This window comes from Sinocyclocheilus rhinocerous, unplaced genomic scaffold (assembly GCF_001515625.1).
Source record: "Sinocyclocheilus rhinocerous isolate Xijiao unplaced genomic scaffold, SAMN03320098_v1.1 scaffold1017, whole genome shotgun sequence".
NCBI lineage: Eukaryota > Metazoa > Chordata > Actinopteri > Cypriniformes > Cyprinidae > Sinocyclocheilus > Sinocyclocheilus rhinocerous.
In genome coordinates this window covers 131293-158039 of record NW_015647031.1, presented here as the reverse complement: position 1 = coordinate 158039, position 26747 = coordinate 131293, and the positions used below count along the sequence as shown (strand labels likewise).

General features: G+C 39.5%; 1 protein-coding gene and 1 pseudogene across 1 annotated transcript in view; both read right to left on the bottom strand.

Moving 5' to 3' along the window:
* LOC107708334 (SH2B adapter protein 2 pseudogene) overlaps positions 1-3782 on the bottom strand; it is a 12274-nt pseudogene extending 8492 nt beyond the window's left edge.
* Positions 3783-7346: 3564 nt separating this feature from the next.
* Positions 7347-26747, bottom strand: part of LOC107708330 (protein CASP-like) — a 25511-nt gene continuing 6110 nt past the window's right edge. Inside the window, exons 6-20 of the mRNA XM_016512523.1 lie at positions 25305-25365; positions 24709-24813; positions 17907-18095; positions 16284-16342; positions 15736-15784; positions 15475-15664; positions 13882-13928; positions 11343-11406; positions 11102-11214; positions 10908-11024; positions 9396-9479; positions 9236-9292; positions 8155-8235; positions 7990-8054; positions 7347-7858 (exon numbers count right to left, since the gene is read on the bottom strand). Coding sequence (XP_016368009.1) covers positions 7807-7858; positions 7990-8054; positions 8155-8235; positions 9236-9292; positions 9396-9479; positions 10908-11024; positions 11102-11214; positions 11343-11406; positions 13882-13928; positions 15475-15664; positions 15736-15784; positions 16284-16342; positions 17907-18095; positions 24709-24813; positions 25305-25365 — 1333 coding nt within the window. The 3' untranslated portion in view covers positions 7347-7806. The remainder of the gene's footprint in view (positions 7859-7989; positions 8055-8154; positions 8236-9235; positions 9293-9395; positions 9480-10907; positions 11025-11101; positions 11215-11342; positions 11407-13881; positions 13929-15474; positions 15665-15735; positions 15785-16283; positions 16343-17906; positions 18096-24708; positions 24814-25304; positions 25366-26747) is intronic.

The following is a 26747-nucleotide window of genomic DNA, read 5'->3' as shown; positions in this document are numbered from 1 at the left end:
AGAAAATAAAATCAAAATGATGCCTTAAAAAGAGTAGCCATATATATATATTTTTTTATTAATTCACATGTTAATGAATATAGTTTGAATATCAATCCTATTTAGCTGTGCAGCGGGGGGCTAGAAGAGTTTCAGTAACATACGAATTAACTAAGAGACTGACTTTTGTTGATGAAAATTATTTTATGTTTTGTTTAAAAAAAACATGTTGATATTGTTTATATCAAAATTAAATAGAAATACTTTAATAACTACCATTTCCGTTCTTTAGTGTGATGTAATGTCTTATGGTGGGACACACATAAAAGAACCACAGATTTGTTATTATCTCAAAATATCTTTAAAATAAAACAGTTGAGTATTGCATTAGGGGAGATATAATCATCACTCATCTTAAAATGGTATAATTTTTCAGCAGTTTTGAACAGATGACAGCAAAGCTTGTCTTGAAATTGTCCAACAAGTCACGGGGAAAAAATTATGTTAATTATAATTTCATATTAAATAAATAACACTATATGAAAATAAGTGTCTAGCAATTAAGATAAATCCCTCTCATGCTATTTATATATTATTAAGAGATGTTTTTCTTCATTTTTGCTATGTCACACCATAGGACAAATTCATGGTACAGTTCAGTAAAAATGTAAAAAAAACAAAAACAATGAAAGAATTTACGAAGTTAGTGACCCTTAATATTTCCTCAAAGATCAGACTTCACACATAAACATATGCATTTCTTAAGATTACTTTAAACAAAAAAACGTAGAACAATTAATCACTTTTGTGACACAGACACACAGCAGTCTCTTCTCTCTGGACAGTAGACTTATTTTCCAATCATAATGCAGAGAATGACACGAAGCACAGACACGCACAGACCAGCATCTGTCTGAAAACAAGCCATTCACTGAACACGAGACATTAAGACAAGTGTATAACACAAGATCAGTGTATTAGACTGAAACGGTACAATACAGTGGCCTCCACAAATATTGGCACCCTTGGAAAATATGTTTTTTGGTGTTTATCTTCTTTGTCTTTCATTCAAAATATTTACACAAATCTAAACTGTAATTGAAGTAAAACAACATAAAGAAAAAAATGTTGCATTTTATATTTTGCGCAACCTCCCTTTGCCAAGACAGCAGGCTCGGAGTCTTCTTCTGTAATGTGTAATGAGGTTGATAAACGCATGGCAAGCGATCCGAGAGCATTCAGACTTCTTCAGCTCAGCCCACAGGCTCTCTATGGAGTTCTGTCCATGGCTAAACCCTCTTTCTGTGGTCAGTGAACTATTTTGTTGATTTGTAGGTGTGCTTTGGATCATTGCTGGAAGATCCGGCCACAGCCCAGCTGAAGAGATAGGTTTGTTGTTTGAGGACGTCGAAGGCTTTTTATGGCAACTTTCCCAAACAATTTGTGGTTATTTCGGTGGTTGATCATTGTTTTAGAGACTTTTTGGTCCTGAGACACAACCAGCATCTGCACTTCTCCAAATGTGATCTTTAAAGACTCAAAGCATCCTACTCACTGTGAGACACACGTCTTCTTCCATCCCCACTAGATTTTAAACTAAAGCATTTTAACCATTGAACTGCACTGTAAAAAAAATTCTGTAAAATTTACGGTAAAAAACCGGCAGCTGTGGTTGCCCGAATTTTACCGTAAAAAATACGGTAGCAACGTTTTAGGTTTTACGGTTTTAACTTAAATTTACAGTTAAATACCGTAATTTCATTAACTGATATAATGTTAATATACCAACCTATTGAAGTACTGAAATCTGTTTTGTACCTTTGTAATACACTGATAACCACCAAATGCAGGAGGTGATGAGAAAGTCACACGATGAACCAAAGCCCATCACAAGCAGCTTTTAAATAATAACATATATAGAAGGTGCACAGTGTCATTCACACAAACACTAAACACCATCATGGTAACACACATGAAACTGAAATAATGCAATAAACATTCATTTAACAACATTAGGTGTAACACACAACCCTAATGTACAAAACTGATAAGAAAAAACTAAGAAGAAACAGTTCAACAAAAAATCATTCACACAAACACTAAACACCATCATGGTAAGACACATGAAACTGAAATAATGCAATTAACATTCATTTAACAACATTAGGTGTACACACAACCCTAATATACAAAACTGATAAGAAAAAAACTAAGAAACATAGTTATTTCAACAAAAAAAAACATCAAATTTGAAATGCAATTCAGGGAATTCTGGGAATGTCAATTTACGGTTATTCCCTGTAAATTATACGGTCTTTTTCACTTCCAAAAACGGTATACTACCGTAAAATTACATGTAATGTCCAATACAGTTTTTCACCGTATATAGTAGGGGAATTTACCGTTAACCATTTAACAGGTTTTTACTGTAGCATTTTTACAGTCTTTTACCGTTAAATTCACGGTCATTTTTTACATTGTGGTTCCTGATTTGTGCAGCTCAACAGTCCTTTGTCTTAAAACCCATACGTTATAAATGGTGATATATTTAAGTTAGATTTTTCTCATTACAATTTGTAGGGGTTCCACACGTCACACATATTTTATAGATTTTTTTTTTTAAATTATTCCACATTTATTTTTTGACAAACTTTAATTAAAGGTAAGATTTGTGTGAATATTGTAAATGAAAGACTAACTGGACAAACCGCTAAATCTATTTTTTCTGAGTCCGTTTGCAACTATTTACCAAGGGTGCCAATATTAGTTGAGTTATATAACATTATATACACACACTTATATTTGACAACCCAGAAAATAACAGATGGTAAAGCTTACTTTATGGATATTTAAGTGTTTACCGTTTAACTTACAAAGCATTTTTACAATAACATGAGGACGGGCATCAGAGAATGTAAAACACAAAAATGTAAAAGAGAGTGAAAATATGAGCAATTAACCAAACTAACGTTTCTCCAATATATAGACAGGTTTATTTTTTAAATATACTGAAGTGTTGTGCTTCTACGCATTTACATTTTGTATTACATTATTTTAACTTTACGTGATGTTTTAACTTACACATAGGTACTGTAGTTCTGCCCCAATTAGTTTACACTGATTTTATTGCCCTAAATAAACATTTACACACAGTTATGGGGGAATTTACATAAATGCCAATTTTATTCACCTCTAAATATTTTTTTTTTAATTCTTGTATCATTCTTACAAATGCGGTTTCTATGTTCTCGTGGATGATACATGATGCTGTGAATCCCTGTGAATGAAGCCAGTGCACGAGGCCTGAATCAATAACACACACACACACACACAGACAGACACAGAGACACACACACACACACACACACACACACACACGCCTGCATCGATACAAAACACTGTGCATATGACCAACACTGAAGCAGCATCTCCAGAACCAGAGACCTTTAATCATCCGTCACCGCACATGTGCGTGCATTTAAACGAGCATCAAGCACAAATAAACACATGCGAACGCATAAATGCAGGTAAAGCGGCGCATGATGAATGAGAGCGAAGGGCCGTTCATTCAGGACGCGTTCCGACGCGCGTTTCTGGACGCGTCCTGAATTACCGCGCGGCCCCTGGATCACACGCGTTCGTTCTCACCTCCGACAAACGCGTCACTGCATCGGATGCCAGTGCTGTTACTCCAGATCCATCGACGGAGGTTTGTGGAGGTCTCCAGCACATCGCATTGCTATATGATCCATAAGCGAGCAGTATAGAGACGGATACATGAGGCGCGCACATCTATTCTCCAGGCAATGAAGCTGCTCTTAAAGGGGACGCGGCGCGATTTCTGATTGGTCCTTAAATGGGCCACGTCATGAAGTCACCACTGAGTGAAGGTGATTGAGAGCATCCTCCTCCTCCTCCATCAGGATCTGATCACGTGAGTGTATAAACACACTGCTGCTGTATGTTCAGTGACAGTTACTGAGAAAAAGAATGTGTAATTAAATTAGTTACTTATGAAAATGTTAACGATTACAAAGGGGGTTGCATCTGAATTGTTTAACACAAACACCCACATACAGATTTAATTGACTTCTTTCATAAATTGCATTGACTGCTGCTCTAAAATATAAGACACCAGTGTTTCAGAAGTACAGAATAAGACACGTTTTTTTTTTTAAATGACTGTTTTATTTCCTATTTGGGTTTATGCATATGCTTTATTTTTTAGGATTAAGATTTTATATTTTTCTTAAGAACTGTTTTTTTTTCCCCAAGGCATTTTTAGATACCAGTGTTTCCTTTAGCTATGCAAAGATTTGTTTTAAAAAACAGCATCATAGCGACTATCTTGTTATGATTTTAAATCTGTATTTAACCTCAGAACGATCTCAAAGTAAGCCCGCGTCTGTTTTTGTGGCGGCTGTGCTTTAAAATTAAATGATTACGATCTTAATTCAAATGATGGAGGATTTTGAAAGTCTGAGACACCCAATCACGATCCCCTCACCTATTAGCAGTGTGCACTGCTTCAAAACAGTTTAATTTGGATATTCTATAACCTTTTCACTTTTATTTTGCCTCTGTCCCAACTTTTTTGGAGTGTGTTGCAGCCGTCAAAATCAAAATTTGTTTACATTTACAAAATAAATGCTGTAAGATTGTTTTCACATCTAGTACACTTAAACTCAGTTCAGCTGAACTACCCTAAAAAGGGATCCAGCCGCAAGTGACCTCAGTGCTCACAATATAAGTGTACCCCAAAACAAACTGAGTATGGTTCATTTGTGGGTCCTTTTACGGGTGTCCAAGATCAATTAGTCTGTGTTTATTTATATTTTCTGCTCGGATTGCTCAAATGAACTATAGATGTGGGAAAAAAGCATCCTAGATATATCATGCAGGCTTCTGTCCAAACCAATTAGATGTACTAACATAGCACATATTGTTATATCAGTCTAGCCTGGATCTCCATGCCACTTGCATTTTTACACACAATAACAACACAGTGTCCAAAGCCGCAAAGGACTGTGGGAGGAGAGCGAATCCACACGTTCATGAAGAGTTGTTGTACTCTAGACACATGTGCTATTCTCATCAAACAACACAGGCTTCATGGGAGCGGACTCAAACACACATCTGCTGCTCACTTTAAATATAAAGTAGCTGCACCGTGTGTGTCGACTGGTGATGAAGTTATGTCGTTCTCATTCAAAATGTGTTCTGTGAGATTCATTTCTTAAACCAGACAGCCTTGTCAAACAACAGAAGGAACATGAATCACGTTAGAAAAAGACAAACTCGTGTGACATCTCAGATGGAGTTTAAACAGGAAAGAAAAGAGTGTCTGAGAAATTCATTATCATCAGTGTTGGGAAGTAACTTACATGTAACTAAATGTAATTGTAATCAGTTACAGTTACTGAGAAAAAATGTGTAATTAAATTAGTTACTTTTGAAAATATTAACGATTACAAAGGGGGTTACATCTTTCACACACTCACACACACACACACACACACACAAACTCTCTCTCATACACACACACACACACACACTCTCTCTCTCTCTCTCTCACACACACACACACACGCACAGTCTCTCTCACACACACACACACACACACTCACACACACATTTTATTGATTTCTTACATAAATTGCAGTGTCTGCTCTAAAATATGAGACAGCAATATTTCAGGAGTTTAGGACACGTTTATGTGATAACAGTTTTATTTCTTTGGGTTTATGTATATACTTTATTTTTTAAGATTAACTGTTTTTTTTCCAAGTCATTGTTAGATGCCAGTGTTATAACTATGCAAAGATTTGATTTCAAAAACAGTATCATAAACTATTTCTTGTTACACTCTTAAAAATAAAGGTGCTTAAAAGGTTCTTCACAGAAGAACCATTTTTGGTTCCACAAAGAACCATTCAGTTCTTTAAAGAACCATCTCTTTCTTACCTTTCTATAATCTGAAGAACCTTCTTTTGCCACAAAGAAGCTTTTGTGAAACAGAAAGGTTCTTCAGATGTTAAAGGTTCTTAATGGAACCATTTAGACAAAAAGGTTCTTCTGTGGCATCGTGAAGCACTTTTATTTTTAAGAGTGTATGGTTTTAAATCTGTATTTAACCTCAGAATGATCTCAAAGTAAGTCTGATTTTGTGGTGGCTGTGCTTAAAAAATTAAATGATTCTAATCTTAATTCAAGTGAGAATTGAAATCATATTTGAAAATGATTAACAGTTGAAAACATTAGAAATTTAGATCAAATGTAATCAGTTACTGTCATGTCTTAGGCAAATAACACAATAAATCTAACTTTAAGCACAAAAAGCATCCGACAGATAACCCATGTGTGTTAAAAACATCTGATGTTCAGATCCAGCAGCTCCTGGGAAAGCTCTGCATGCTCGTGTCCAGCAGAATGAACTGCTGAGGGTCTGGACTCATGAAGAGCCTTAGATGAATTATTCAAGCACACAACACCCCGCTGGATGTCTGCAGACCGATGGAGACTGTTTTCCGGCTCACTAATTATTCATTACAAAATGAGCCTTTCACTTCTGCGTCCACGATGAACTCCTGAGCAGCCTTGAGCATCATCAGTGTAAGTCCAGAAATATTCTCAGCTGTCCACAGGAAGCCCTTCATTTATTAATAATTAGGTTCAGCGGATGCTGCTTTCAGTGTACAGGAGTCCATGCCATTTCACACATTTCATGTATTTAAAGCCACTCCACAGATCTTCCTCAGAATCAATAAAGCAAATGTGGAAATATCTCCAATTATTGGTTCATGCACAGTGCTGTTCAATGGGGCGGAGTCAGTATGTTGTTTTTTTTTGGAAAGAAAACGATACTTTTATTCATTAAGGATGCATTAAATTGATCAAAAGTGTCAGTAAAGACATTTAGAATGTTACAGTAGATTCTTTTGAACGTTCTGTTCATCTGTGAATCCTGAAAAATAAAGGTTTCCACAAAAATATTGTGCAGCACGACTGTTTTCAACATTGATAATAATCAGAAAAGTTTCTTGAGCAGCAAATCAGCATATTAGAATGATTTCTGAAGATCATGTGACACTGAAGACTGGAGTAATGATGCTGAAAATACAGCTGCGCATCACAGAAATAAATGACAGTTTAACAGATATTCACATAGAAAACTGTTATTTTAAATAGTAATAATATTTTACAATTTTACTGTTTTTACTGTATTTTTGATCAAATAAATGCAGACTTTATGAGCAGAAGAGACTCCTTTCAAAAACATTAAAAATCTTACCGGCCCCCAAACTTTTTATTAATTTTATTTTATTAGTTGTATTAATAGATTAATCTCATAATAAAGAAAACACACATTCCCTTGAAAGCTTAAATTTAATTTCAAGAGACTACACCTTTAGTCCCAATAGTTGAATATACAAAATGAAGGGATATAAATATTGTGTCAGATTGCTTTGCGTCTAAGTATCTGGCAGACTGGCACAAAGTTAAATAAACCAAAACCACCGATGTTTTTGTAAAGCGTTATAATCAATGTATGCAAGAGCAACAGATCAGCCCTGGGCAGGTGTTACAGATGTTAGAGATGACTGATTTCAAGTCAAATCGATGGTAACAGAGAGAAAATGCTCAACACATGGCTTGCAGAACATCTCATCATGTAAATTAACAGCATCAAGCCTTTAAACCTCCTGTCAGTTTAATATTTAACCCAGTATATTCCCCAACTAACCTGGTCCTAGTACGACAAGCTATGATTTTCATGTCATGAACATGTGATTGATGTGAACAGCTCTCTCTAGTGGATAGACGCCGCTACTGCCACACATCTCCAGTCTCATGGAAATGGTGCAGGTGGTCTGAGTATCTGCAGGAAGAAAGAGGAAGAAAGTGTGAACCAGAAACCACGTGCATTAAACACAATTCATGTGAACACACAGTGGTTCAAAACCAGATCAAATGTCATTCAGGAAACTCGCACAGAGTAAAAACACTCACTTTTTTGCACAAAATGCAGCACAGTCCCGACTGATACTTTCACTCCAGGCGGCTTTATACAGCACCTGATCACACACACACACACACACACACACACACAGGCAAAACACTTAAAACAGCAGTGCGCTGTGACGGACGGCGTAAACCGAGGATCATGTGACTCACCAGGAAGACGAGGCAGTGCAGCATCAGCGTGTAGAAGAACGCCACAGTTCTGGCCGTCTTATTGGAGAGGATCACACGACCCTGAAACACATTCGCCGAGCATCAGCACAGACAGCAGGAACAGCAAAAGAGGAGGGAAATTACAAAACAACACCGTCACCGAAGACCAAGCGAACCGGATCAGGTTTGGTGAAATGTGAGCACGTGTTGTGTCAGCTTAGCTCTGAATGTGTCTGTACAAGCATCTGGATCTTTTTTCCCAACATTAACTAAAATGTAGAATCACTGTATGTTTAGTCAGCTGATCACCAGAGTCACACGCTGCAGATATCTGCCAACCTTGAGAAAATAGATTTGAGTACCACAGTATTTGAATAAAAAAATATCCCAAAAAAATCTAAATAAATTCACCCAAAAATGAAAATTTCCTAAAAATCAAAGGGTATTCATCCTCAGACCATCCAAGATCCAAGTTTGTTCCTTCGTGGGATTTGTAGAAACGTAGCATTGCATCAGTGTCTCAGCAATGGATGCTCTGCAGTGAATGGGTGCCGTCAGAATGAGAGTCCAAACAGCTGATAAAAACATCACAATAATCCACAAGTAATCCACAGCACTCCAGTCCATCAGTGAACATCTGGAGAAGACAAAAGCTGAGACACATCCAGCATTAAGACGTTTTTGACTTCAAACATTTCTACAAACCTGATGAAGAAACAAACTCATCTACATCTTGGGTGGCCTGAGGGTGAGCAAATTTTTGTAGCAAATTTTCATTTTTGGGTGAACTATTCCTTTAAATCATACAAAAAAAATAATAATATTAAGCCAATCAAAGAACTATGCTACTCCTTTAATTAATACTAATGTAGTATAAAATAGTAAATAGTATAATACTTTTAATAGAATAATTACAATACTAATATGTATGGCTGTTGTTATTTTTACGTTTTAAAAATTTAAACCATAGTTTTTCTTTTGGTGGAAAACCCGAAGGAGACCTGAAATCTAGCATATATTCCTATTGTGGCGTATATCGGAACAGCACGAAACGATATGAACACAAACCCAGGTCACACACCAGACTGAGCGTGGCCTTGTCCCACGGGCTGAGGCTCTGATATCTCCGGTGACGCTCCTGAAGACAAAATCACATTATAAACACATCACTACTAAAACCTGAACGCACAAAACCAACAAACAATTCCAAAACTGAAATTTGAAGATGTTCACATTCTCACCTTTTTGCTGAAGGAGGCGAAGGGATCGAGTCTCTCCTCATACTGAGACGAGTAGCGCATCACTGTATCATCACTGTCTCCAGACTAATACACACACACACACACACACACACTTCAGGCTTTAGTGTTCGTCATCTACTGTACAATCTCATTCATGCTCTGAACAAAACTGATGTCCGAGATCTGATAATACTAAATGAAGTACGCATTCAGGCCAACAACATGCAATTATGGCACTAGTGGGGGTGTGCGATGTGTGTCATCTCCGACAATACCATAATTGTTGTTTTAACAATGTGTGAGCTGACACTGAGTGTCACTTATTTCGCAAAAAGTTAACAAACACGTCTTGAGAGCTTAGTAGAAAGCAGTTAGAATGACCCCGAAATTGAAGATATTGGGGACGAAATGCCCCTGTATAATTTTTGTCAAATTTCTAGATGGTATAGCTAAGCAAAATCTCACAAAAATTGTGTTTTTTTCAAAAATTAACCATGGTTTTACTATAGTAAATATGTAGTAACCATATTTAATTTCCGCGTACTGATTTCCATTTGTATTGCCAGTTTTACTACACATACCATGGTTAATTTTCGTGAGAGCAGTATTAAAATAGATGAATGAATGCGCGGGCGTTGCCTTAAAGAAATGTAACAGTGTTGAACATTTAGGCTAATTAATCTTAAACAGTATAACGCGTGACTTTGAATATTAATTAAGAATTTTGGCATAAATATGTGAATTACATACAGTGATATGACTGAATGAAAAATGGCAGAATAATGACTAGAATTTAATGCAAATGAATAAATATGTTAATTCTGATCTTATTCATCAGGTCTGGCACACAATGCAGCACTGCAGTCACTATTTAAACGAGCGCTGGCACAGTGTGGTGAAATCGGTAACGTTACGTTGGATTAAAACAACAAGTTGTGTTGAGTTTGGAAAATTCTGTGCACAGTAATCGTCAGAATATCTCTTCGTCTGTCTCTGAAAATGTCCGGATTTTGAAATCATCCTGCAGATGCTCATTTTAACAGGCTTTTATTCAACTAGGTGATTGCAGCATATTGAAAAATATATATAATCGATACACTGCTTCGACGGTAATCAATTCAGCTGTGATAAAGGTCTATTCAATGATTCATTCATAAAGAATTACTTGATTCATTCATATTTTAAATTTCTTTAAAAAAAATTAAAAAAAAATCTCAGCATTTTTTCACAATTGGAATTACAGTGTAAATGCATTCATGCCACCTCTGAGCTGCATTAATCAATAAATATGAGTTTACCAAAATACCACTTCAGATGCAGCTTCTGTGCCACGAGTGCAAAGATGGATTTTGTTGATACTGATTTAATTCGATTGGTAACAGTGTCTTATCTCAGAAAAATCACACCGCACACCCCTAGGCCCAACAGGAGCTACACACCACTTCACCTTAGTGCTGAAATGTCCAAGTTTATTCATGATGATGATGGTCGACTCACTATGGCGTGACTTACTCTGTTTGGGTAGCTCTGCAGAAACTTGATCTTCTCGTAGAGCTTGATGTTGTCAGCGCGCAGACTGTCCAGCTGGCTCTGAAGAGCCTGTGCGGTCTGCTGAAGGGAGCTGTTCGCCTGACAGACATCAACAACAACACAGTCAGCCTCTCTTCCTCTGAGCAACAGGAGTCATTACAGTGAAGTGCACTCACGGCCTCCAGCTCCTGGTTACGTGAGCGATATCTCTCCCTCTGACTGGAGATGATGGACAGCAGAGAATCCATCTGACCCTGAGGAAGATCCGTCTGAGGAGAGCCGCCCACTCCTCAACACACACACAGTAACAGCTGTATGAGCATCTCATGACTCGAGTCTGTATTATGTGTCCATAAGCATTATATGGTCCTCCTGCTCTCATGAGCCGCTGATATGAGCACGAGTTCTTTAGTTTACCTGAGAACAGAGCGGTGGCCTCTTTAATTGGCTCGGGGATGCTCACCACACTGCTGTCTGCACCCTAGATGACAAAAAACAATCAATCGCTATCACAAATTACTGTGACTTGTGTCAAGATGCCTTTTGTACTTGTGTGTAAGGCTGTGCTTTGGATGAGTTCAGCTGTCAGTTCATATATCTCCTGAAAAACACTGTAATCCTCCACAACTGTCATTTGAAACAGATTCACATGTGTTTTTTTACTCCTCCTATAAAAAAGTGCATCAGTATTCTTCACACTCAGATCAAGTTACTAACTGCCTTTTCAGTGTTCAACTCCATTGTTCAGAAAAAAACTGAAAAATCCTGTTCGCTGGTGAAGACTTCAACAGGAAGTCAGTGATTTCTTGCCAACACTTATATTACACATAAAAACAAAAGTTTGAAGTCACTAGTATCTTTAATGTTTTTTTAGAAGTCTCTTATGCTGCTTTTATTTGCTCAAATTAGGGGTGGGTGATATGGCAAAAATATCATATCACGGTTTTATCACGGTTCTTTGTCATGTTGGTTTTACTGTTTTGCAAGTCGTCTGAGCATTACAGCCAAACTAATTTCCCTATTATAAAGACAAAGCCTTTCAAGGTAACAAAATATTTAAAAAAAGAATAGCGGATATTTAGGCCAATGTGGGTGAAGATAAAAACCTTTGTCATTTTTATCTTTGCTATTAAAAAATAAGAACAAAGATACACATTACAAATACACAAAATATACAAATAAAACAAACAGTGTTTTATTTTCAGGTACGATAGATGTATTTAGCAGGAGCATTCAAGAAATTGAATATAAAAAGAAAACACTATATAGATTGACTCATATTAAAGCAACTGTATTAAAGTTTTTCAGTCTAGTGAGTGATTTTTCTCTTTGTGTTTTAGTTCACCCAAAAATAAAAATTCTGTCATCTGTCTGTCAATTCTGTCATAGTGTTTTATGTTTATACCATCATTTACTCACTCAAAAGTTGTTTTAAACACGAGTTTCTTTCTTCTGCTGAACATAAATGTTATTTTAAAGAACATGGAAAACCAAACAGTTGCTTATCCACAGTGACTTCCATAGTGTTTTTTCCTACTATCAAATTCAATGTGGACCAGCTACTGTTTGGTTACCCACATTCTTCAAAATATCTTCTTTTGTGTTCAGCACAAGAAAGAAATTAATACAGGTTCGGGACAACATGTGAGTGAGGAAATAATGACAGAAATTAAATTTTAGGGTGGACTATCCCTTTAATGACAGTCGGCAGCATGTTTAGTACTGTCCCTCATATTTAGTACTGTCGCTTTAAGACAGGCATGCATCCGTTTCTCTCTCAAATGTTTACTTTCATTTTAGACATAACCAACTGAGTCTATATATAAACCTTGTGTGTTTTGACAGTATTAGCACAAAAGATAACTTCAGTAATCAGGTGATGTTTGACAGGCATTTTAGTGCACGCGCTTCATGTGTGCGCGCTCAGAAAAAGCGCATGTCAGAACAGCATGTGAATGAAAAGTTTAACCTGCAAGGCTTTAAAGCAGATGCAAATAATGTACTTTTGTAATTGCGAGTAAGTGCAGTGTCCTGTGAGAGTAACTCTACCGCTGAGTTAACACTGATGTGATGTGAATGCGGCGTTGTACAGTGTATTGAGACGGCGGCGCCAGAACTGAAGCTGATAGAATGTGTGCTGTAGCACGATACTACGATATTTCTTCAAAAGCAGATCGTGGAGACATTTTTATTGCAAAGATCGTCATATCGCACACCCCTAGCTCAAATATACAGAAAAAAGTAATATTGTGAAATATTATTACAATTTAAAACAGCTGTTTTCTATGTGAATATCTGTTAAACTGTAATGTATTCCTGTGATGCGCAGCTGTATTTTCAGCATCATTACTCCAGTCTTCAGTGTCACATGATCTTCAGAAATCATTCTAATATGCTGATTTGCTGCTCGAGAAACATTTCTGATTATTATTAATGTTGAAAAGAGGTGTGCTGCACAATATTTCTATTGAAATTTTAAAAGAACAGCATTTTGAAATACAAATCTTTTGAAACATTACAAATGAATTTACTGTCGCATCAATTTGATTAATCCTTGATGAATAAAACTACTGTTATCTTTTTTTAAAATTATTGTTTATTTGAGGTTGACTTATAATGATAGTCAAGTTTTTTGCACAAGAACATTTTTTTATTATTTTCAGCCCTCATTCTGACCATCCGTCTGAAATTTTCTCAGTAGCTTGCATTTTGTCAGTATTTTTAGGGCTAGATAATGTTAATTTCTGCAATTAATATGGACAGTTTAGCATGTTAAAAATTCATTTCCTGAGTCTATGCTAATGTTTTCCCCGAACTTTAATAGAAAAACATGAACATAAAGCTGTCGATGAAACAGAAACGGCAGATGGAGTGATGACATCATCTGCTAGTAAATAAAGGAAAAGCTAAATTATTATTGTGATAATAGACTCCGAAGCTCATGCTCGCGTCTGACCTCAGCGTCAGGCCGTGACATCGTCTGGATGAAGACACACACACACACTCACACACACGACACACACAGCCACACAAAGACACAAATACACACACACAGAGAGACACAGGCACACACACACACATCAGTAAAGCCCTTAGACAACATTAAATCAAACCTCGTGACTAACATTTGAGCTTCTGTTTACCATATTTGATGTGCTCTATGTATCTGCATTGATCAATGTTCACATGTAAAACATAAATTAAATCTGTTATCATATGAAGTGATTGCATCTGTTTGGAAGCGTCACATCATAAACGATCATAAACAAATCATTACATAAACTCATGATAATAATCTAGCTTTCCTTTTATTTACTAGCGGATGATGTCATCACTCCATCAGCTCTCTCTGTCTGAACGGATATTTCAGATATCTCAGGTTTCATTAAAAATAATTTCGTTTGTGTTTCACAGATGAAAATAAACTTTTTTAATTTTTTGGATATTTGATCACAGAATTTATTTTTTGGGTAAACTATCCCTTTAAGCCACAAAGGTCAGGTGTGTATATAAGTATTGATACTTATGATACAGGTATTGTATAGTGAGAAATAAATTCATCGCATAAAAATCTAAATCCTAAATGTGTTTACTAGTAATTTACTCATTTGTATAGCATGAAAATAAAATGATATCAATGTTATAATGATTTAAATAATGACATCTCTCATTTAACCAGAGAGAGCAGATATAGTGATGACAAAGACAGAAACATCACCTAGAGTTATTTCACTAAATAAAGGCAGTTTATTAGAATGGCTTTATTTAACCTTTATTCCTTAATTATGATTACATGACACTAGTTAATTAATAAAGATTTATTTTTGTGTGTTTTCTTGCACAACAATTTGTTATGACCTCAAAACACTTTTACCATAGAGCATGATTTGAAAAATAATACATCTGATTTTGCATCACATAACCAGCTCCATATGTATGGCTTTTCTGATGTATTAAACTTGCTCAGTAGCTCACCCGGTACAGCACTGCACTGTGAGCCACATGGAACATGAGTCATAAGTCATTCAGACTTGTAGAAGCAAGCTAAAATAGCATGGTTGCGTCGGTTTTTATCTCACATTTGCTTTTGTTAACACCATCGATTAGGTTTAGGGTAGGGTTTAGAGTAGGCGGTCTGTTATTTTCAAGCACGATAGAGCAATAACCGTTTAGTGCCACTCATGGGACATTTCATTTCCAAAGAGCCACGATACGCACACGGTAATAAAATGTTGCCAGATTCGCATACATCATTTTCAGGTTAAACTGAAACATGCTTTAAGCGCCACTTACTGGATATTTCACATATACGAGAACCAACATATTATCATGTTTCTCCAATGAGACTGGGTTGATTAAATGACAGCGAGAGCTGGATTATAAGCCTGAGATTTAACCTACACAGCCACAAAGTGAAAACATCTACTGGACTATTAAATATTATAAATGAAGATTTTTGATGTTGATGTTGAATGGCTATAAATACCACTTTTTTTTTTTTTACATTATTTGATGGTAAGAAACAATGTTGATGCCACTTCATGTCAGATTTTATGGCTGATTTGAAATATGTTATTGAAATGTGAATTGTCAAGCAGTTTTTGAGATGTTGGTATTTCCTCTTGATTAAAAACAGACTCACTGCTGAGCTCAGTGTTAGCGATGCGCAGAGACGCGCTCTCAGACTGCAGGCTGCGGTTCTTCTCCAGCAGCAACACCTCTAACGGTTTACATGAGTCCTGTGAGAGAACATCACATTAGATCAACACCAAAAATTACACAAAAACAGAACATAAAACCACATGCTCACCTGCGCTGTGGAGCTGTCACACGGCCCAAACTCCATCGACTTCAGGATGCTGTTAATATAAATGTGCCAGCTTTACTTCAGCCATGATTAAATAATACCACATAATGTTCAGAGACGTACCCAAGACTTTAAAAGTTTTAAGTTTTAGTTGCTCTAAGCCAAGACAGGGTTTGGTTTTAGATACAGAAGAGAATCAGATTCCCCTGTTTGCCCGAGTCTATGGATTACAGGTAATAATGTTCAAGTTTCTCACACAGACTGATTGCTTCAATATAAAAATCAGGAGTCGCGTGTATTAATTTTGTGTTGTCTCATATGCTTTTTTGACTCTCATAGCGCCGGTAGCTGTTGACTTGCATTGTATGAATCACAAAGGAGCACTGTTTTAGCTAAAAATCATCTTTACAGCTCTACTCAACAAAAAAGTCAGCTACATCTTGGATGGCCTGAGGATGAGTAAATTAACAGCAAATTTTCATTTCTGGGTGAATTATTGCTTTAACGGCAATAATAAGACTAGTGATGTTATCAGCAGGAACATCTCTTACCTGAGCTCTTTCTTCACCTCCTCATAGTCTGTCTGTGTCTGCAGCTTCTCCTCCAGTAGCTGGACAAATGAAAAGACTGTGATGTATGTACAACAGCAGAGCAGCTCAATCGTACACACACAGCCTGTTACATGGCCACTGAAGTACAAGATCAAACCGTACACGATGCACACTGTACACTACAACATCGATACCCCCGGAAAAAAGAACAGTTTAGAACAGGACAGCGACCTTCCTGACACAGTGCAATTTTTCATTTTTATTGTTTAATTATCACTATGCATTGCCCAGCATGACCACTGGAAACCACTTTCTTGTGCAACCAGTTCTGCCAAGCACAGATCAGTTTATGTGAGGTGCACAAGTAAACACAAGTTTGCAATCTGTAAACACAAGATGTACAACCTAGTCTGTCAAAATGAAGGAGTTCTCATCATTCTCAAATCAGTCAGAGCCACTAAATCTCATGTTATCAGCTTAAAAATAAACACTATTTCTGTGCTTTACATACTTAAGGTCCATGAGATGCTCTTGGGCGGTAATGTGTGCATACTGGTTCTTCACATGAAAATTGTCTGAATTTTTAAACTGTCACAGTACGTATTGCATTCAATATTAAAATCTTACCTTTCAAGGTAACATTTTAGTATAGGGACCAGTTCTCACTATTAATTAGTTGCTTATTAGCATGCATATTTCTAGTATATTGGCTGTATATTAGTACTTATTATGAAGCACATATTTTGCATGACCATATTTCACATTCCTAATCCTACCCAATACCTAAACTTAACAACAACCTTACTAACTATTAATAAGCAGCAAAATATGACTTTATTAAGGCAAAAGTAATAGTTAATAGTCAGAACTGGACCTTAAAATAAAGTGTGACCCTTTTCAACTGTTAATAAGATATGTTTCATAAGTGTGCAGGTGTGTAGTAGGAAATTAAAATACTAGTATAGTTATACAGGGGGAAAACAATTTCTGGAAAGATTTTAATACAATTTCATGAATAAATGTGACACTGTATGACATTTACTTTCAGTTTATTGTCAGTAGTTGCATTTGTGGATTATTGCGCTCAAGATCTATTTTCCTACTCATCATTTCTTCTGTGTTTTCTGTACAATTTTTTTACAGACATGGCTGTGCCTTTATTTGGATGAGCATCCAGTCTATTTCTGTAGTCACTGGGGATGCACCGCAATGAAAATTCTGGGCCGAAACCGAAAATTCCGGCTGCACTTGGCCGAAAACCGAAAATGCTTTGTAATGATTATTTATTATTTTATGAAATAATATAAAGTCATTTTGTAAGACTTTTTAGATCTGCCAACCTTGGAAAAAGTTTTTGTTAGTACTCAAAGTATATTTTTCTCTTTTCGACTGAAAATCGAAAATGGCATTTTCAGCGGCCGAAAATTCGGTGCATCCCTAGTAGTTACATCAACTGCAAAAAATCACACATCAAAAATTTTAGCAGCTTCAGCTACAGTATGCACCAGACTTGCAGGACTTCAGCTTTTTGTGTTCATTTAGAAAACTATCCAGGACGCCAGTTCCGTCTCGCAAACTGGAAGTCGAGAGTAATGCAAGAGTGGTTTGAGTGAGGTTGTCTACCTGGAGCGTGGCGGTCTGGCTCTTGAGCTGCTGCTGTAGCTGGCTGATCTGTGCGGCTGAGCTCTCTCGGAGCGTGGAGAGGCTGGCCTGCAGTCTCTGGACGTCCTCAACCAGCTGGAGCATCTCGCGCTCCTTCGCACTGAGCTCCGACTCCAGACTCGAGCGCGACACCAGCTCGGCACTCTCATCCTGATTAACACACACACAACACACTGAGCACCATATAAACACACACAGACACAGTCGAATGTGTCAGATCTCACACAGAGGTTTACTGTGCATTACTGACGTGCTGCGGATGAAAGAGGTGAACCAACAGTAACGTTAGCCAAAAATCACAGTGGAGCACCTGCTAGAGTCAGAATTAGGAATGTGTAACGCTTATTATGTCACCAGTGTAGGGAAGGTTACTTTGGAAATGTAATAGGTTACAGATTACAAGTTACCCTATCTAAAATGTAAGATGTAAATTAATAAATAAAATGTACATATTGTAACTATTTAAATTACTTTATTAATGTAACTTGATTACATTTGATTACTCTTCTAAATTTCTAATGTTTTCAACTGTTAATCATTTTGAAACAAGTAAAGCAGGCAGGGTTAACCTTACAGGTGAGCTCAACACTGATTACTGTCACTTTCAAAATTCATCACTTTTTTCAAAATCTTCATCACTTCATTTAAGATTATAATAATTTAATTTAAAGCACAGCACCACAAAATCAGACTTTTAGCACCTCTTTTTACTTTGAGATTGTTCTGAGGTTAAATATTGATTTAAAATCATAAGATATAGTTTAATAGTTATGATACTGTTTTTGAAATCAAATCTTTGCATAGCAATGACAGGAAACACTGGCACCTAACAATGCCTTGGGGAAAAAAACTGTTAATTCAAAAAATAAAGCATATGCACAAACCCAAATAGGAAATAAATCAGTTATTGTATAAGCATGTGTCCTATTCTGTGTCCTAAACTCCTGAAACACCGGTGTCTCATATTTTGAAGCAGTCAATGCAATTTATGCAAGAAATCAATCACATCTGTATGTGTGTGAAAACATTTGTATGTGAGTGAAATATTTTCAGAACTGTAATTTCATGACACATTTTTTCTCATTACTTTATTAAAGTAATGTAACTGATTTCACTTGATTACTTTTTGATTACTTTTCTAAATTTCTATTGTTTTCAAATTTTAATTATTTTGAAACATTTAAAGCAGGCAATGTTAACGTTACATTGGTACTCAACACTGATTACTGTCAGACTTTCAGAATCCTTCTTCACTTGAATTAAGATTAGGCCTATAATTGTAAAGCACAACCACCTCAAAATCGGACTTTAGCAGCTCTTTTTACTTTGAGATCTTTTTGAGGTTAAATACAGATGTAAAATCATAAGATATAGTTTAATAGTTATGATACTGTTTTTGAAATCAAATCTTTGCAAAGGAAACAGGAAAAACTGGCATCTAACAGTGCTTCGGGAAAAAAAAAAGTTAATCTTAGAAAATAAAGCATACACACAAACCCAAATAGGAAATAAAACAGTTATCAAATAAGCATGTGTCGTATTCTGTGTCCTAAACTCCTGAAACATTGGTGTCTCACATTTTAGAGCAGTCAATGCAATTTTCATAAGTAACTAATTTAATTACACATTTTTTCTCAGTACGTCGACTGACGTTAAGGGTCTCACTCGGGAGCCCCATTCCCCTCTGAGCTTTAGAAGAAAAGGCCAATGAGAATTGGCGAGTGGAATTGGCATGCCAAGCCACTCCTCCGTACATACGGGTATATACAGTAAGATGGCGGCGTGCATCCACTCATTCAGGTTTGTGCTGAGGAGCCTAGACGCAACCCGCCCATTCAGCGCAGTTCGAGGTTGTGGCATGAGGGACGTAACGTCTCCGTTCCCTCCTTCAGGGAACGAGGGTTACATACATAACCGAGATGTTCCCTTTCAGTCAATCACGTTTGACATTACGTCGACTGACGTTAGGGGTCCCTATGGAAAATGCCACAACCCGAACTGTGTTCCGTAACTTGAGGATGCAGATGCTGACAGGAAAGCGTTTCAGAACAAATGTATCTCAAATCGTAACCTTCCCAACGCCCTGTAAGCCAGATAAGCGGGCCCATCAGGGGTGCCAGTGTTTTCATCGGCAACCGTTGGGGGGCCAAGCACAATGACAGAATGTAAGGTCATGTGAAAAACTTGGAAAGTGAAGGAATCCAGGAGAACACGGTGGAATCCAACCGTGGCAGAACTGAGATATGGTCCGGAGAGAAGAAGGCAACTCACCACCGGACGCAGTAACAGACTTCTCCGCCAAGTCTGCAACTGCGCGGCAGCGGAGGACCCAGAGTTCACCAGCAGGGAACAACTAGGAAAAAGCGCACGTATCCTAACTAGGAATGGTGCCGCAAGCCGAACACCGAGCCCGCCTCCCGCAAATTACCTGATATTACCCAACACACGGGAGGACACGGGCTCCACCCGAAGATTATAGAACCTTGCAAAGGTGTTAGGTGTCGCCCAGACCGCAGCTCTACAGATGTCTGCAAGAGAGACGCCGTGCACCAACGCCCAGGAGGAGGCAACCCTCACTCCCAGGGAGCACGGCTCATCTTGGAACTGGTAAGCCAAGGTGATGGCATCCACCAACCAATGAGCCAACCTCTGTTTGGAGACTGCCATCCCCTTCTGCTGGCTTCCAAAGCAGACAAAGAGCTGCTCGGAGCAGCTGAAGCTCCGGGTGCGTTCCACGTAAATGCGCAAGGCATGGGCGGGACACAGCAACGCAAGGGCCGGGTCTGCCTCCTCCGAGGGCAGCGCTAGCAGGCTCACCACCTGGTCTCGAAAGGGAGTGGTGGGAACCTTGGGCACATAACCAGGCCAGAACGGCACAACCAACAGGACCTGCTCCTCGTCCTCCCTGATCTTGCACAGGGTCTGTGCAAGGAGGCTCACTGGGAGGAAGGCCTACTTGCGTAAACCCCGGGGCCAGCTGTGTGCCAGCGCATCCGTGCCGAGGGGGACCTCAGTCAGGGAATAAAACAGCCTGCAGTGGGAGGACTCTCATGAAGTGAACAGGTCCACTTGGGCTTCCTTAAATCGACTCCAAATGAGCTGAACTACCTGAGGATGGAGTCTTCATTCTCCGGGGAGGGTAAGCTGTCGTGAGAGAGCGTCGGCTGCACGATTGAGCTTTCCCTGAACATGAACGGCACGCAGCGATTTGAGCCGCGTCTGACTCCAGAGGAGGAGATGGCGGGCGAGTTGCGACATGCGACGGGAGCGAATATACGCCACTGTCGCTGTGTTGTCCATCCAGACAAGTACATGTTTGCCCTACAGCAACGGTCGAAACCGGCGAAGAGCAAGCAGCACTGCTAGGAACTCGAGGCAACTGATGTGCCACTGCAGTCGAGGTCCTGTCCAGGAGCCCGAGGCTACATGCCCGTTGCATACGGTGCCCCAGCCCGTCTTGGAGGCATCTGTGGTGACAACAACATGCTTCGACACCCGTTCTAAGGGCACTCCTGCCCGTAGAAACACAGGGTCTGACTAAGGTCTGAAGAGGTGGCGACAACCCGGGTTAATGCCGAACCGAAGAGTGCCATGGCGCCATGCCCATCTCGGGATCCGGCCATGCAGCCAATGCTGAAGCGGTCTCATATGTAACAGGCTGAGCGGCGTAACTGCGGCTGCGGCTGCCATATGTCCCAGGAGCCTCTGAAATAGTTTTAGAGGGACAAATTCACAAATTCAGGCAGTTCAACATTGACTGCGCACGCTCGTTCGTGAGACGTGCTGTCATGTCGACCGAATCCAGAATCACGCCGAGGCAAGTTGAGCTTGATGGCCTCCGTCTGCTTCTGGACTGCAGAGAACTGCTGGGCAAAGTCCTCGACAGTGTTGCTGAAGAGGCCGGCCTGGGAGACGGGGGCGTCGAGAAAGCGAACTTTGTCGGCGTCACACATCTCCGCCAGGTTCAGCCAGAGATGGCGGTCCTGGACCACCATAGTGGACATCACCTGACCGAGGGACCGCGCCGTGACCATCAATTGGAGAGCAAAGTCGGTCGGCGTACGCAATTCCTGCATCAACCCCGAGTCAGGACTACCCTCATGCAGCCTTATCAGTGCCTTGGCCTGGTAAACCTGCAGGATGGCCATGGCGTGCAGGACGGAGGTGGCCTGGCCCGCAGTGCTGTAAGCCTTGGCAGCCAGGGCTGACGACAGCTTACAGGCTTTGGACGGGAGGTGTGGACGGTTCCTCCAGGTGGCAGCATTTTGCGGGCACAAGTGCACCGCAACCGCATGCTCCACCTGGGGAACGTCAACATACTCTCTGGCCGCCCCACCATCGAGGGTAGTGAGGAGGCAAGAGCTTAAACGTGATCGGGCGGTGTACGGGGCTTTCCACGTTTTGGTGAGCTCTTCATGAACCTCCGGGAAGAAAGGCACTGAGGCGGAGCGTGGCTGGGAGTCACGTCCGGAGCCCAGATACCAATCATCGAGCCTCGAGCGCTCGGGAGAAGGCAAAGAGTTCACCTCCAGTCTGATGCTCTTGGCCGCCCCGAGGAGCTGGCCCGCAGTGCTGTAAGCCTTGGCAGCCAGGGCTGACGACAGCTTACAGGCTTTGGACGGGAGGTGTGGACGGTTCCTCCAGGTGGCAGCATTTTGCGGGCACAAGTGCACCGCAACCGCATGCTCCACCTGGGGAACGTCAACATACTCTCTGGCCGCCCCACCATCGAGGGTAGTGAGGAGGCAAGAGCTTAAACGTGATCGGGCGGTGTACGGGGCTTTCCACGTTTTGGTGAGCTCTTCATGAACCTCCGGGAAGAAAGGCACTGAGGCGGAGCGTGGCTGGGAGTCACGTCCGGAGCCCAGATACCAATCATCGAGCCTCGAGCGCTCGGGAGAAGGCAAAGAGTTCACCTCCAGTCTGATGCTCTTGGCCGCCCCGAGGAGTATGGCCGTCAACTCAGCCTCGGACTCCGACTGAGCAGCCGCCGTGGCGGGGAGCTTTTCAGCAGAATCTTCGGCTTCCGAAGACGATAGCCCCTCCTCTGATGCAGCGATAGACATCTTATCCTCTTCCGGAGCCCCGAAAGAGACGCTGGGTCCGCCACGGGACGAACCGGCGCCATCTTCCGGGAGCTCATCGGGGCTACACTGAGAGGGGCCGGACTTCCATGGGGGCTGGCCCGACGGAGCATTCCTGACCGTGATCCTCACGTCACCCTTGTCCCTAACCAACGCAGCCACAGAGTCTTTACGACCCAACGAACTGGGCTGGGTAGAGCCCGAGGGAAGCCTCATTATAAATTAGCGTAGCCATGGACATGTGCTCACAATGTGGGCATGAGCCATCCACGAACACAGCATGCTTACGGCCTAGACACGTGAGACAGCGATCGTGTCCATCGTCAGAGGTAAGGAAACTACTGCACCCAGAAGCACACGGTCGGAAAGACATCTCGAAAGACACTCTCGACAACCCTGCTTGCTGTAGGAAATTGCTCTTTTAGGCTGGTTTGCCCAGGGAAGGACTGTGGCACTTATCTGTGCGTAACGAGGCGATCTCTCTGTTGAAATGCAAGAGAAGGAAGATTCTCCACAGCTGAGAACTCCTGCAGCTTGATGGTGTAGATGGTTGATGGTGAAGATTCCTTTTCTTCTTTCTTCTAGAAAGCAGCGCTCATGAAGCGATCGGCTTCGAAGCAAAAATCTGATTGAGTGGATGCATGCCGCCATCTTATATACCCGTATGTACGGGGGAGTGGCTTGGCATGCAAATTTCACTCGCCAATTCTCTTTGGCCTTTTCTTCTAAAGCTCAGAGGTGATTGGGGCTCCTGAGTGAGACCCCTAACGTCAGTCGACGTAACGTCGAACGTGACTGACTGAAAGGGAACTAGTTACTCCCCAACACGGTATGTCACTAAGAAAGATGACATGAACAAAGCTAAAGAGGAGTACAAGAATAAAGGCATACAAAGACAGTGATCAGGGCTGGGTTTCCCACACAACTATGTAACCACCATAGTATGATGCATCATTGGAGAAATTAACTAGCTTGTTTCTTGAAACCATAGAAACTGTCTCACATCCTTGTTTCAAACCACATTGGTTCAACACTACAGAACTATTGTTAATGATTTACTGAGGTTTTGGTGCTCAAAACTGAATTAATGTGAGTTTATTACAGCTCATTTACATGGACAAGAAAGCTGCTCTTTTTGGCATGGCAATTGAGAACTACTCTACTATTATTGTTCACTTTTTTTGCTTTATTTTCAAATGTTTGATAACCTAATAACGTTAGTTGCTTTAATAAGAAGATTGTTTAATTTACACAGTGAAGACATTTATTTTTACATTTGGTTAATTTTTGTAGTATTTCTTACTGGAATACTATGGTTAGACAGTGTAAATAATTTGATTTATTTGTTCTACTGCATTTCATTGTCCTATTATTTGTAAATTGCTGTTATTTTATTACTGTCTACATTGGTTATGCAATTATTAGTTTTTTTGCTGTTTTGGACAGTTGTCCACAGTGTTGTCTTAAAAAAACTTTGTTTACTTTGTTGACTCAAAACTATGATTTTATGTTAACGGCAGTGTTTATATAGCATATATGATTATATACTTTATGAGATTATAGCAGTGGTTTAGTTTATTTGGCGAACCATATTGTGGTGTTTAAGATTCGGCAGTCTTATAATCACGCTACCAGCCACCTCTATAGTAGAATATGGAACAGCAGCGGAGAGCAGGTACCGTGTATGGAGTCGAGTCGATCCGTGTCTGCAGTGGGGATGATTTGTTAGCTGATGTGATCTGCTCTCTCAGAGCTTCAACCTCCCTCTCAACAGCTTCTGCTCTCTGCAGAAAAACATCATCAACAGAGTTAACAACGCCATCATCTTAGCTTTTAAAGGGACAGTTCACCCCAAAATGGAAATTCTGTGATAATTTCCTCAACCTCATGTCGTTCCAAACCCATAAAACTTTGGTTAATCTTTGAAACACAAATTTAGATGTTTTTTTAAGTTTCTGTCCTTCTACTGAAAGTCAACACAACCAAATTTTTCAAAAACGATACTTTCCACAAATGTATTTCAAGATTAGCCAACGTTTTATAGGTTTGGAACAACATGATGACGACAATATGATTGACACAATGACGACACAATTTTCATCATTATTTGGTGAACTAACCCTTCTAACATTCGTTTTTCTTGCATTTTAACAATTTATGTATTATTTTCAATATAAAAATGCACAACCAGGATGAGGAAAAACCGTGTCTGTCATAAGTGCAATCTGAAAACTTGGAATTTGATGAAAGTGTTACAAAAGGAATGAATCTGTACCTGATTGGCTCGCTCCAGATCAGTCATCACCATGTCAATCTCATCAGCTCTGAGAACCAAATAAATTCACCAATATCTCTCTTGTAATACATGTGTACAAACGCAGAGATGAATTCAATGTGCTTCAATGCTTATTATGTGAACATGCGCTCACACTGTATTAATGTAGCACACACATCTAATTACATGATGATTATGACGATGATGATCAGACAGACTCTTTAATTAGAAGTGGCCCAATAAACTTCAGATCTGCAAGTCACATTCATCTTAAATGTATATTGTGCACTATTTAACAATTTATAAACTTAAGCATTAGCCAGCATCAACAAGCAGACCATTTTGACTGGGAGAATAAAAGTAATTGTTCACTTCTGTTCATTATTTCATCTATACTTACTTTCCCGATTTTTTCTAATATGCTGATTTGGTGCTCAAGAAATATTTCTTATTATCAAAGCTAAAAACAGTTGTGCTGCCTAATATTTTTGTGAAACTTTATAAATTTTTCTTTTTATTGAATAGAAAGAACAGCATTTATTTGAAGCAGATTTTTCATAACAATGTCAATGTCTTTACTGTCATTTTTGTGACTTTAATGCGTTCTTGCTAAATAAAAGTATTGAGCATCAAGTAAATCTTACTGATCCCATAATTTTGAACGGAATAGTACAGTGTGAGTGATCAACTTAAATATTCAGAAGCTAGTTGAACATGAAAGAGTTTATTAGTCGCGCTGCGCCGCTCGCGTCCGGTGTAAAATAGAACCCATTATAGTGATGCTGTCTACACTGAATGCAGTAAACTGATGCCTCGTTCTATTTATGACGTGCTGACACAAAGTTCAAATGATTTTTAACGGTCGCTTTGTCGCGTTCTGTTGCGGCGCGGACAAGGTGTGAGCATAGTTTGTCAGACTCAGTAACGTAGCAGATTGAAAAGTTAGTATTTAACAAAAACCCACCAATTCACTATCTCAACAAATTAGAATACTTCATAAGACCAAAAAAAAAAACACCGGTGTAAAATAGAACCCATTATAGTGATGCTGTCTACACTGAATGCAGTAAACTGATGCCTCGTTCTATTTATGACGTGCTGACACAAAGTTCAAATGATTTTTAACGGTCGCTTTGTCGCGTTCTGTTGCGGCGCGGACAAGGTGTGAGCATAGTTTGTCAGACTCAGTAACGTAGCAGATTGAAAAGTTAGTATCTTTCTGCAGTCCAATAGACGGCAGTGCGGTGGTGGCTTGAGTCTGTTGAATGGTGATTTAACGCTACGTTGTCACCTAGTTGGAGAGACTCAATGCTAAGTAAATAAACAACAACGTCCCCGTCTTTTACACTCACAATGAGCTTATCATATTCGTTTGCTACATTAGTAGGGCATGCAGTAAACATGAATGGAATCCAGTCATAAAAACGGAATTTACTGTATAAC